At 45.9% G+C, this 14,333-nt stretch overlaps 1 protein-coding gene across 1 annotated transcript in view; it reads right to left on the bottom strand.

The window, feature by feature from the left end:
- The window catches only part of LOC146173641 (excitatory amino acid transporter-like), a 122,002-nt gene that overhangs the window by 13,659 nt on the left and 94,010 nt on the right, over positions 1-14,333 (bottom strand). The window contains exons 3-6 of the mRNA XM_084583767.1: positions 12,581-12,779; positions 11,442-11,649; positions 10,061-10,236; positions 778-904 (exon numbers count right to left, since the gene is read on the bottom strand). Coding sequence (XP_084439893.1) covers positions 778-904; positions 10,061-10,236; positions 11,442-11,649; positions 12,581-12,779 — 710 coding nt within the window. The remainder of the gene's footprint in view (positions 1-777; positions 905-10,060; positions 10,237-11,441; positions 11,650-12,580; positions 12,780-14,333) is intronic.

Below are 14,333 nucleotides of genomic sequence, written 5' to 3' on the forward strand. Positions count from 1 at the left end.
GTAAGTCTAGTGTTGTGTGCCATTTCCTACTTCACCGTGAACAGCTTTAGTCCTTTAAAATCGATCAACAGTCTCGATTGAAGATTTTGACTCTGATTTGAGGCCGGCATTCATACAGCGCTGTTATTAAATTTATCTCTTGAGCACATTCTTTTCTAGAAAGGAAGCTGAAGTGGTTTTAATTCTAAGGGGGGAAAAACGGAGGACGCACACTTAAGATACATCTTTATCGGAACGCTACGCTACGTTCGACAATTGCATGAACATTTGCATAATAGGGTGAGGACACCAGTTTGTACCTGAAAGTGTCTAGCGCAGTAGAATAAGTTATCAAAGCACCCAGGTTTCATACGGGTGGTACAGAGCGATATTTTGAAATTCGGTACGTTCATGATATGCATGGTTGGGTGCTTTCATATGAATACTGGTAAGCAGTTTTGAGAAAGAACTGCTACGATTTACAGAATATAACTAAAAAGATTGTTCTCATAATGTAGAAACCTGTCTTACAAGTAATCAGCATTGCACGAAGTTGGACGCGGCAGCAAAAAGAAGAGTGTTTTGACGGGTTCTGATAAAAATAGTTTTGAAGAACTTTCTTCTTTTGACAAACTTTTTGCCCTCTATTTTCAGATGTTCTTTAGAAATGGCAAGTGTAGTTGAACATAACTATAATCTTCAGTGTCAACAATTTGGACATGACGCTTAGGGAGAGTAGCTTTCTGTAAACGAATTACAGAAGAGAGAGAGTCACAGCTAACGGAGGTGCGAACTTACCACATGACCAAGACGACTATCTTCATGATGATCTCATTGAGACTGCTAAAGAACTGCACCATCAGCTCTGCATCTGGTCCCATCTGGCCAGCGATGATGCCGAAGGCGATGCAGAAGACGATCAGGCCTGATTAAGAACACAAGAGATTCGGTTATATCTATATTGATGTGCAATGTGTTTCTTTTTATTTTAGAGACACCCACTTTAAACGACAGAGAATGAGCCCGAGTGCTGCTCGCTGCTAGACATTTTCAAAGGCCGTCAGCACAAAGTGTAAAAAAGAGACACATAAGAGGGCCTGCAAGCAGCGCCCAAGATCAGTAAACAAACAAGAACAACTACAAAACAGAATGGTGGAGTTCAGCCGTACATGTCGCCCGTCAGGGTTGTGATCGCGGGGGTTCTACTAAGGTAAGGTCAACACATTGGCAAGAGATCGAGTAAGAAAAGCCAAAATTCAACTTTCGCGCTTATAACAGTTGCCAAGAGTGTGCAAGTTGCATTGACCTGTATGTGGTTTATTTAATAGGAAGGCTCGTAGTCACAGACGGGGTGTGCAAGTGATATTTTGAAAATCTGGCGTCGGTTTACTACGGGAACAATGATGAGCACGCCTCTGCCAGGTGGTAGTTCTCAGGTGACATAATTGATGGAGTCATTGATTGATCGTTGAGCAGCGTGATGTCATGAGGCCAGATGACCCGACCGAGCTGACAGGAGCTGCGAATTCAGGCAATTCCTTAGAGATGGGACGGTGAGAATGAGAATCGAACCAGGAAACCTTTGATACCGAGTCGGATACAGTAACCTACAGGCCACGCAAACATGTTCGCACCAGTTGGTTCTCGACTACATTTTTTGGACATTCTTCGATACATGTACATCAGCCACCTGGGACTGATTGAGAGAGAGAAAGAGGTGGAGAGAGATGGAGAGAGAAAGCGGGAAGGAAGATTGGAACTCGCAAGGCCAGAGTGCTCGGCAACTGCAGGCAGAGAAAGTTGCCAAGGCTCGTAGGAGGACTGGTTGCAAGGTTACTAATTTCAGGCATTTTAACTAGCACATAGAAGAGAAGCATAAAAAGGCACGTGTCTTACCATAGCTCTCTTGTGTCTTGTTTTTTTTTTTTTCGCAGCATATAGCAGGCCTTTAAAAAAGACATAAGGGTAACCCCAGTGGGCGCTAGACAGCAAGCATTAAGTCGTCTGTAACCTGATTTTGGAAGATATAGTGTTTGCAAGATGTCACACGGGACTGCAAAACAGCCACATAAGGCGCACACACGGCATCGTTTTATCTGACTTTATCGTATCAGGCGAGATATTACGAGCACCAAGTTTTATTTTTAAAGTCTGGATGTCCTATCGACATCGTTTTACATATGGGAGTAGGGATATGCAACGCACAAAAATACTAGGAAAGAAAACGCTCTGCAGCTGCAGCGATTAGTGTGACATAGTGCATGTCCTAAAACATGTAGTGGCGCGTGCTATGTGGAAACCGGCGCGTGCCCTGTTCATCTAAGTGGGTGGCGCAAAGGGCTAACGACAAGGCCACCTGCGCGCACGCGTAGATGCGTAGGTTGGAGGTACCTAACCACCCAGGTGCTTCCAATATTTCCAATTTCGCTAGTATTTCGTCAACGCTCCAGTGTCCCCGGACGCCGATATAAGGCCGTCGCGCGTGTTGCGAATTGATTTCTCCCGGCAGCTTACACAAGACACCGTTTGCACATAGTTCGCGGTTAGTCGGAAACCCGGCTGCGTAAAACGTGCATTCCAAATGCGCTCGACAGAGGCGCTGCCGAGGGACGGTGCTGCTTCCGGCGCAATCAGGCCCTTCGCCGAAACCTCGCATACAGAACACAGCGGCCACATACTGCCTTCACGATTGCCAATGGATGAACACAGCGGCCACATATTGCCTTCACGATTGCCAATGAATTAGGAGCACCAACACAAAGGTGTCCGCTCTGCTGATTTGTTTTTTCTTTTGTTTGTGCTTTGGTGTCGCAGCTTTTTTAGTGCGTCACCACTAGGTGTGTCACTTGCGGAAATTTCGTTATGACCTGGTGAAGCCACTGCAGTTATCAGGTGGCATTGTCGCTTACTGATTGGTCGGCAGGTTTCGTGACGTCACATGACCATGGATCAAGCCGAGTTGGCAGGGGTTTTACGGAGGATGAGCATGGAGTTGAACACGAGACCCCTGGGTCAGGAGACAGGCAGGCTGCTCCTCAGCAGGCCACGCATTCATGTTTGTACGCCTTTGATTAAAGCCAGGCTATTTTTTCGGGTGGTTTTTCATGTAATATGGTAAGCTGCCACTGTATGCTAATGAGCATGGGCTAGATAATAGAGGAAGAAAGTGAGGGGTTGAACACAAAGCGAGTATCTTAGCCCATGTACGCGAACAAAGTTTCCCAAGGGAGGCTTTACTCGAGATCAATTAACAATTAACACACTAAAGGAGTCATGGTAATGAAGTCGTTATGTGCGAGTGAGTCCTCGTATTATCAGGTACGGCGTAACTAAAGGAGGAATATCGGAACAACGGCTTTGCGCAAGCTGTAGCCAATGACAGAGAGGTCTCGCATTTAGATTCCGGAGCCTTTTTTTCTTGCATTTTTACCCATTTCCTCCCGTATTTCTTTCATACATTATTCCTTTCACTCTATTTTTCAGGTCTGGCCTGCCCATCTATCTGTTTTTCAGACGCAGATACACATATGCACAAACGAGCATCACTCACTGTCCCGGACACCAGAAGCATCCACCGGGAACATCGCGACGTCCCTGTTCCCAGGGGTGTCATCCGATCTACGCTGCCCGGCTCTGTCCCTCGTGACAGCTCTGTTTTGCGCAAGCCGATGCGAAGCGGAGTGAACGATGGGCGGGCGGTGACGAAAATAAAAACGACTGGCGGCGTAACGCGAGCCGCATTTAAATATCGCATCCTATGGCGTCATCCGGAGGTCGCAATGGGTCGCTGGATGAGCCGGGATCCGTCTGTGGCGCGCCGTCACCAGGGGTTTTGGCAATTCGACAGAAAGTGCGGCTATCGTATGTCGCGAGACGAATGACCAGTGAATTAAAAAACAAAAAGAGGTTGGTTCCCCTTCCAGGAACTCCAAGCACCGAAGGCAAAGCGAAGCTCGGTTTTGCACGACTTTGTCATCGTAATTCTTTGGCAGAACAGTCACGGCGATTGCGAGTCGGTTACTGGAGTTTCCAGAAAATCTGTAGAAGGAAGAACCAAGGGAGAGAAGGTTTGATTTGTGGGGTTCAACACCTCAAAGCGATTCACGCTACAAGAGAAGCCGTAGTGGCGGGCTCCGGAAATTCTGACCACCTGGGCACCTTTAACGTGCATTGTCATCGCACAGCACACGCAGCCTTGCTTTTCGCCTCCATGGGGAGATTTGGTTTGTTGGGTTTGACGTCTCAAAGCGACTCAAGCTATGACAGACGCCATAGTAGATGGCTCCGGGAATTTTGACCACCTGGGGACCTTTAACGTGCACTGAAATCGCACAGCACACGGAGCCTTGCTTTTCGCCTCAATCGAAAAGCGGCTGCCGGTGCCGAGATTCGAACCCGCATTCTTGGGCACAGTAGTTGAGCGTCCTAACCACTGCGCTACCCTGGCGGGATGGAGAAAAGGAATGTCAGTGGAGATCACCAGTTTAGATTATGAAATGTCTGTGTCCGCATTGATGATGTTTTTAAACGGCTTTCTCGACCATGCTTGCAAACTCTGAACCCTGAATGAGGACTGACTGAATGCGCTGCGTTGGGTTTTCTCTTTATTGACTAGCGTCGGTGTGCCACCTGTTGACCGTTGTGAGACACCACTCTTTTCGAGACTGACTGCAACCAGAGATATCTGCCCCAGTTAATACAGTCACCCTGAGTACTAACCATTCGTTGTGCGTGGCACCAAAAAGTCCGCTCGCCCTCTTTCGCTTACCACTATGCCTTTGTAAATGAGCACCGAAGCTTCGGAGCACTAACATGGCTTCTTGCTTGAAGAATCTGCCCCAAGAAAGTGCAGGTTGGCTTTAAACCCAAAGAAAGTGTCTCACTACGGCGAAATGAGATGTAAAATATCAACATAAAATGTCTCGAAGTTCTATACCTGCAGAAATTAGGTGAAAAAAATGCGAAGGTTTATAAAATTGATCAATAATTGCATACTGCAGAAGGGTATGAGAGGGTACATGAGGAGAAATAGTTTATCAGCCGAGGACCACGAACCATTTGAGGGTACGGATGATTTACCAATGCTGTCCTTTACTCGATTGGGACTGACGACGGCCTAGAAAGAAGCGTTAAACGAGAAAGCAGTCAGAGGCGCGGTGTAGCTAAACACTAAAACATAGTCCTTCCTTGATACGGTAGCATCCGGCGAACCGCGCAACACTTTGGTTACGAAGGCGTTCACTCACGCCGTCGGACATTCCCAGCGGCCGTGGGAATCGGGTCGAGGCCAGTGCTATTACACCCACCACTCGTTAGCTTAATGACCGGATGTTCAAGGCCACTCATGCAGTCAAGACCGAGCTACTTATTATTCAATAAATAAGGCACTAGAAAGCGCCCTATGAGAGCGTCTTGATGATACCAGTCAGTAGTTAACCGAGACTTCCCGCTCGAACTACGCAGGCGCAACAACAACGAAAACATCACGGTATAAGTTGTTGGTTTTGGAAGGCATGCGGCCTTGTTATGTCGGGAGGTACCATGGCTGCCGGAGGTTATTTTTAATACGATTCTTCTTCCGCAAACAGGGCAACGAAGAACCTTTGGAAAGCACTCATTGAAGAACAAAAGCTGGTGTGTAGACTATGTCGCCGCCTCTATCATTTTCTTGTAGTATGAGGTGATTATTTTATTTGCAAACACAATGCACGTTACCCTGGCTGCAGAGAATGTGGAAAGGCGAACGAGCAACAATCCCGCTAACTGTTTTTAACTGAAGACGAAATGTGTACCACCCGTCCAAAGGACGCAAGGCGAAACAATGTCGTAATGCCTATAGGCATGCTATTTCGAGAAATGTAACTATTTTTACCAAAACGTTTTTAGTAAGCATGAAACTGGCTCCATGCTTCCTCGATTGTCTTATTCCCTGCCCGTACCTTATCTAGAAAGGTCTTCAAACGAAGTGTGGTAGATGGCTGCCGTGTTTTTATTTTTTGGCGGGCGCAGAGAACGTTTGTTGCTCTTATTGCTGCCGAGTTGTTCCTTCTTTTGTGGGCGCATGTAAGCTTAGTAAAGAATTCGCTTCACCACTAATTCGGTCTGGTATAATTCCTACGATGTTGTCATACCGAATGACAGTATACATTGACCGAAAATAGCGGCTCGAAATGTGGCCAACGACAGTTATCCGGATGATATCGAGCTGGTCATGTTGAAAATGTACCCTTTGTGGTCGCAGACTCGAGCGGGTCTTGACCAACGCAATAATTAGAACAGATGCCTCTACGGCCTTGTGATCTTGGAAGCTTCTTCTTTCCAGAAATGCATTGTTTTGTAGACCGGAAGGTAAGCAACATGAAGTGGCCATTTGAGTATGATGGTGCTACTTCTGGAGACTGAGCCTTACGTCAGTCATTTGCTACAGATAAGTTTAACAGTATGCTCTTTCGAGTGTAATCGCTTAACGTTAGGCATACTTGTTACCCATGACTACGAGATAAGGCTCGCTCTTCAGAAGTTTCACCCTCCGACCTAACGACTACTTCAGTGAGATACAGTACCGTTTTAAATCTTACTTCCTCGCCTTGGTACGAGGCTAAATGTTTGGGAGCTTTTCCTCTTGACACATTTCACGGACACAGTAAAAGAAGAAAGCACCATGGATATGACGTGCAGGTGAAGATGCAGGCAAGATGATGAGCGCTACAAAACTCTGTATGGTTTGTTTAGGAATGCAAACCAGAACAGGGCGAAGAAAGCTCGCAACCGCTCCCTATATACTGTCAGCTGGTTCGCTTTCTAGAAGTGTCATGTCTTGCCTACAGGTTCTGCCCGTTGGACCTTCCTTGCTTTAATACGCGAGACCATTCCAATCAGTGATCTGTGCTTCACAGTATCACCAACACCGTTATTTCCTCCGAAGTCTTGTTTCGAATGTTCGATGTTCTTTTGTTCTTTCTGCTGTAAGGTTACTTCAGGAGTCCCTACTCTGATTGTAATTCACCGACGCTCCTCCTTCCAAACAGTGAGAGGCTCAAGGAAGAGTTAGCATTCTGCCTAACGTTTTAGAAAGTGCTTGTTGGCTGCTTGTGTACTGTGCCGCAATGCGAGAACTCGCGCAATGTGCTCCTGCTCCCGCGTGACTGCTGCTACCGTACTGTTGTTACGATGGGCTACAGTGCCAAACTTCCGCGTTGTGAGTTTCCCAACAATGTGTCGCAGAAAAATTGGCAGTGGTCCTGAGATGGCTTATGGTGTCTGCTCCAGCTTTCTCGCAACAGCGTATGGCACACCCGCTGAAATCAGGTTCACTTCCCGATCTTTCTCAATAGCTGCAGGAGACTCAAAATATTGCCTGCTATAACGGCTAGTGTTCCTAACCTCGTGGCGACAGTTTAACGGCGACCTTTCTTTGAAGTACACAGCGTAGAAAGTCATCAATAAAAAACAAACAAAACAATGAGAATGCAGAATTTCATGCAGGTAAAACAGAGAAGGTTCTTGATAAAAATGGACCCTGCGCGATCCCCTGATCCTGCTAGGCCTGACCCACTTTGACCTAGATGTAGGCTGTCATAGTCACGTGAAGTGGATATGCAGCATAGCTGCTTCTTCAGCGTTGATGACACGAAAGACACCGTGACATTATAAGGTATTTCCTGCGGAAATCTTGACATCTAATCTCCCTGTTTTAATTTCTGAAGGCATGAATGGATGTCGACAACGTGTACGACGTCAGCTACAGCATCACCTCCTGGGAATTACGATATCTGCCGACGTTGGCGAAAGCCACAATTGTTATTACGACCACTGTACACTGTTTCCTCAAATATGCCTGCCTATTTCGCCTCCAATTTATTTAGGCTACGTGTTCGTGTAGTCTACCACGGTCTCGCACGTTAACGAAGAGGAGGATTGAAATACGGGATTACCGCTTCCGCGATGAGGTTACTCCGCATCCGTGCTGTATATACGTTGCGTGCGTGCTCGCTTCCTCCTTCTCCTCTGCACTTCCAATTCTCCCTTTCCAGCCAACCCTCCACCAACGTTCTTACCGCCGCACTATTTCGTCTCCATGCTGTCTGAATGCCGCATGCATGCTACGCTGCTCTCTCGCACACTTTCACTCTCCAACCAACAGCAATCAGCTGTGTTCCTTCTTTCATACAGGCCCGAGGTCGCATACCCGCAAGTAGAATAGGGGTACCGTCCACAATTTTTTTTTTTCATTCGGCCTTCAACCTTCACTTCCCAACCACTCCCTCTCACAACCCGCCTATTTTTCGGCCCGGAACGCTCTCTCCTTTCATCGTCCTCAAACAAAACGCACCCTTCACGCCGGCCTGAGATCGGCCGCCCCGAGGCCGGGACGCATTCATCTGCTTCGTCTCACGACTTCAACATCACAACCGCTGGCTCCGATGAAGAAAAGGGAGCGAGACTTCGCCAGACAGCGTGTTCTTGCGTGTGTGCGACACAGCGGGGACACGTCAGACGCACGTCGTTCCGCGCATTAAGACGCAATTAAGACGGGCGCTTTTCTTTTCGTGCGCCAGCCCTACCGCCGGAAGCGTGACCGCGGCCTGCGTGTGGTCCCGGGGCTGCCCCACTTTTGACAAAGCGGAGCGGCTCTCTTTTCCCCTCTTTCCACATCCGCGGTCGGCTTATCGCAGTTCCGCGCGCGCGCCAAGGGATGACATCACAAGAGCATCGCGTCGACTGAAACAAGGGAAGAGCTTGTGCGCGTTTCGGTGGCACGGGCTCTCGGCCAGTGTCACGAGATCATTTGGTACATGGCCACATTTGCTTTTCTATGCTCTTTTCAGCGCTACAGTGGATCGGGTTACAAATACACGAAACTTTCGATCTAGAAAGATTGGTAAGACAAAAATTCACCTGGGAAAGTGTGCCACTGAGCTAATTCTGTTCAAGAGCGCAGCCGGAAATCTATTTGCGTTCGCGCTGAGGAGTCTGCTTTGTGTTAGCTAGATTGGGCGGAAATCACCGAGATGTCGTAAGTAAATAAAGCTGGCGCATGCTTCCAGGTGGGCGCCGAACTATAATAAAACAAAATCGCACTATTTTGATATTAGAAGAATGCGCTTCTAGGAACCAAAATTCAGCCCCACCGTACAAAATGCCGTAGGATTATTTTCGATAGATTGCTTTCATAACCAGGTTAGCAGGTTTCTGTGCGAAATATTTCAAATGACAGACAGTAATATAACCTAGATTCAAGATATATAAATAAATCTATGGCAGCAGCACTAGGCGTGAAAGCTGGCGTTAAGTTTTCCTCGCCCGAATTTTGATACTTTTGCTGCAACAACTGACTCGTAATTTGTCACATTCCTCTTGATCAGCTTTGTGCCTTTTTATTCCCTTTTCCCCAAAGACATACCACACTGCAATTACATTTAGTCTATGTTCTCTTCAGGTCAATTAACTACTTTCGGTTCGTGTTTTTAACTTCAGATAGTCCTTTGTAGGTGTCTGTGCGGGATATCAGTACGCAAGTAACATAACAACTGCATGCCTTAAAAGAACACGCGATAAAAATACCCGTTGGCTCGTATCGCTGCTTATCACAAATGGTCCACATATACTGATAAGGGATCTTTAATAAGGTAGAAGAAACCAAAGTACATGCACATGCTGCCATCTAGCGGATGGCTTCCGAAGGAAAATGCGTGCATCAACATCAGTTGGTTTGCGCGGATCTCGAGGGCAACGTTCCGCTAGAACTCAGTTTGAAATAGTGCCAACCCGTACTTGTCAGTAAGCACATCATGAGTTCGAATCGGCTAGCGGCGAAGATTTTTGAAGGCAATTGCTTTGCTAATAGATACGTTTTTTACTGCCAGAGCAGCAAAACGCCATTACAGCCTTAATAAGTCAAAGAAACAAGAAACAATGTTTTTACAGAAGAAATCGTTTAAAGTTTCTCTAAATAATGTAAAGGAAGTTGATCATATTTGCAAAATTAATTACTTTTATTCTTTAGCAAACCGTTTAAATCGTATTGCGTATACATTAATCCACCCGAACAGGGGTGTTAACACAATTTCGCACAGCTCACCGAGGACGTTGGTTCCGTCTTTAAACTGGAGTGTTCGTTTCAGCACGTAGGTGGTCGTGTTGGTGGCGTTAAGAACTTCGTCGGGATGGATGAAGCGTGGCTTGGGCTTCTCTTTTACGTACGTCGTCTCAACTTGCTGGAAGCAGGCCTGCAGGAGGTTCTCAGGAAACATGTTCCTGCGTGAACAGGTCAGCACTCCATCACAGTTCTGCTTTATGTGCGAGCATCTAACCTATAACAGTAGGTAACGCTAAAGTGAATAAAAGAAAACGACCCACCTTTCATGGCAATTGAGCTCTTAACTGCTGTGATTTCATGGATGGATACAGGACATTCAGTGTCATGCGGTGTTCCAAAAAGAGAGGCCTATAATATCGGGTGCTTTGATGTGTTGACTTCGAAATGCCTGCAACAATGCTCTAATTTTTTATAAGCATGAAATAAAAGAGCTTTGTAAAAGCTGGATTTTCCCGTGCTTTCAGCTCACAGCTTTAGGCCAGGACTGGGGTTTTGATAGGTGCCCACGCACCATAGGCTACCTGCTTAATTACGCTACTAGAAAATTCTGCTCCAGCACAGTCTTCACTGCGCAGACAAATGCCTCTCTCCAGCATGGCCACATTCTGTACATCTCTCCAGTGTCCCAAAATATTAGTTAGTTTTCATAACAACTTGCACGCAAGCAAATGCGCCTCTCCGGCATGGCCACATTCTGTACATCTCTCCAGTGTCCCAAAGCATTAGTTAGTTTTCATAACAACTTGCATCAGCTTTGTCCATGAGCTCGATGACGCGACCGAAACAGGGCTAGCACCTAGCAAGAGTGCTGTAACACCACTAGCGGCTTAACACCGAATTAGAATTAAAGCACAATGTCTGATAGCGGTTTTAAGGTTAAAACATGATAAACCTGCCTATGAAATTGGCTGGTGGCTATGTTTTCTTTTTTGCGACTCACAACTTCATTTCTGAATCATGCCCTTGTCTAGAGCAGCGTGTAAAATTTGTCTGAACTCGGCAAGTGACGTTACAGTCGGCCTAGACAGGACAAGTGTGACTGATGCCTTCGTATGCACTGGCTCAACGGTAAGCTTTATAACAATTATGTACATGCAGCTCTCGTAAAGCAAATGGGGAGTTGGAATTAATTTCTGTTCCGCATGGAATAATAGATGTTATCTCTAACAGCTACCAACCTTTACGATAAAGTAGCAACAATATTTTGGGACAATGAAATGCAAACTTCTATGTGTTCTTGAGCTAGTCGCCATCAAACGAGGTTAATGAGCCGGGGAATACACTTCAGATGGAAAAATAAGTAGTGATTCGTACTTGAAAACAAAACAAAGCACTATTCGCTTCCGAAACTTGGCGTATATACCTGACGAGGTCGAGGAATGCGTCGAGCGTTGAGACCTTCTTGTCTTCAGTGCCCGTGCCCACCTCCTCCTTGATGGACGGGTCACCCGGGTGGATGACGGACACCATGATGATGCCCACGATGGCAGCGAAAATGGTGGTCGCGAAGTAGTACACCAGCGCCCTGGAACCCATCTTCCCGCTCGATTTGGGGTCCAACATGGACAACCCTTAAGGAGACGGAACAAAGCGCATGCTGTAGGTCAGTTTTGGTTCGAGTTCTTTAACGCATACCGGCCTTTGACCAAGCTTTTTTACTGCAGTGTACGGCAATGTGAATCCTATTGGCTACTGGATACACCGTGAACATGACCCGAGGCAATTTTCAATAAAGTTTTTAAGTGAAGTGACTTATGGAGTGAGCCTGAGTTGGTGGAGGAGCACCGAAATTGTTAGCTACACTACTACACTAACAAATCGCCATGGTTTAACCTTGCTAAACTTACATGAAGCAAGTTTCGTTAAGCTTGGTTACATATCTTATTATGCATCATCATCATCATCATCATCAATCACCACAGTACTATCATCGTTATGAACAGAATGGACCGTAGCTTTCATCGCTACATCATCAATATAGTTATCGCAGCGTCCCCACTTTCATCATTATCATAATCACTAACCGCATCGTAATTGTGATCGGTATTACCAACTTCACGTTAGATAAGGAGAACTACGATGTTGGAGAGACATAATACTCGAACATCTTCAATAAAACCAACTTGTAAAACGGGCTGTGCATAAGAATATTTGTCACATTCATGTACTCTTGGCTGCTTGTGCTGCATTTACGATAAAGCAGCCATTAATGAAATGCCCGGCGCAGAGTAGCTAGTGGCCTGCGCGCTTGGCTGGTGATTGCAGGGATAACGGTTCGATTCCCGGTGGAGAGTTTTTTTTTTCTAGTGTCAATATGGTCTTTGCTTATAACCAAATTTATTGAAGGTCAAACATGAGCCGTCGTTGACTTTGACCCGAGGTGGAGTAGTGGGGCGATGCCAGCAAAAAAGCGACACGACACTACAAGAAGAGGCTGTAAAGACGAGAAGCAGGAGCAGGATTTGGACACGCTTCAAATGGGAGAAGGAAGAAGCGACGTACCTGATATCATGGACGATACGATGAGGGGAAGAATAAGCATTTTGAGCATGCCCATGAGGATCTCTCCCGGGAAGGAGATGAGCATGATGACGTCTTCGCCGTACGTGAAGAACCGTGCTAAAAAGCCGAGCAGAAGTCCCAATAGCACGCCCAGAATAGTCAGCACGAGCAGCAGGTTGTCTTTCATCCATTTTCCGATCTGTGAGCAGAAAGAAGAGTGTTTCTGAGCCAAGTTGCACCAATGCCCGTATGCAGATCTTTTAGGAAGTGATGAAACTTACTGCAAACCAAGCTGACAGACAATTATCACTGACGTAGGGAAAAAAGGGGGAAGATGAAATAGAAGGGACTGTCATGAGGCAGGTTTGAAGTATAGTCGTCAAAAAATAAAATCCAGAACGTTAACTTGTATGTAAAAAACCATCGTTAGCTTCATCGGTCAAGACTATAGGCATAGGCAGTCACCAGGGGACAATTATTTTGGTGCGTCCAGATAAAAGCAAACAGAAAAGGTTTAAGATAAGTCGCTTTAGAAGACCAGCCTCATCATAAAGCGGTCCGCTCTGATTTAATGTTTCTTCTGTGCGATGAAAGAATGACAATCGAAAAGATAGCGCATCCTACTAGTACATCCCATTAAATTTATGGAGTACATCCCCGCCGTCATCGCATCGTAATTACAGCTTGTACTTTCTCACTATACTCTAGGCTTTCAATACCAGTGACATATTGGTCCGAACCGAATTCGTAGCCTGTAGAAAATCTTTATTAATAACCTGAAACCTAAACCTTCGATTACTTTTTGCACAGAACACCATTAAACAAAAAATAAAGAGCCTACATTGAAGCTTTGTTGCAGGCGCTCAAGCTATGTCAAACTTCTCTGCAAGAATTGATGTCTGAAGCTGATAGTTTACCAGCACGCGGCGCCGATCGATTTCGGCGGTCTGAGGTATAGGCTAGAACGAGACACGATTATTTGGTATCACTTCCCAAAAGACCAATGAAAATTCGGAAAGCGCTTCTATCCACGATTAGCGCAGAATAATGGGAAAGCATACTTTCCCTTTTATGGTAACCTCAAAAGCGCGCATCGCGTCGGTATACGAAACTACAGGGCTGGTCATTAAAAAAACTGGTTTGCCGATTTGATAGCCGGCCAGGCCCTATAAAATTGGATCGCGTGAAATTCCGCAATTTTATCACCTTTGAGCACCACTTGAATTGAACTGAATCGAATAGAAGTTTGTCTTGATTATATACAACGTCTACGAATGATGGCCTAAATTCTGAGTACATGGTTGATCCGCTCTTGCAAAAGCAACAACAGTTATTCGCTTTCGTTGTGGTGTCGCCTCGCAGGAAGCAAATTAAACCAAAAATTATGAGGGACTTAAGCGACTAAAGTAGTGAAAGGTATTGTCTACACAACGTCTAGAAACTTCTAACTTTAGATCATTAATTAGTTGGTAGGTACTCATTAATTATTGATTGACATAAGGTCGTATAAGGCACGCATTCGCGCATAGTGTGGTGGTGCTCTGTGATTGGTCGAGACCTCCATGACGTCATACTGTCTCGACTAATCAGAGCCGTCGCGAAAGCGGGACACATTTTGACTACGACAACGATGAGGAGTTCAATTCCTTCGACTTAAACCCGCATGAGGTGAGTGCTCAGCAAACATTATTCACTTGAGAAAAAGACTTGGACATTTTGAAAAGCAAACATTCGTATCCAATACCCAATAGGT

Source organism: Amblyomma maculatum, chromosome 11, assembly GCF_055883805.1.
Source record: "Amblyomma maculatum isolate TAMU_Amacu chromosome 11, ASM5588380v1, whole genome shotgun sequence".
NCBI lineage: Eukaryota > Metazoa > Arthropoda > Arachnida > Ixodida > Ixodidae > Amblyomma > Amblyomma maculatum.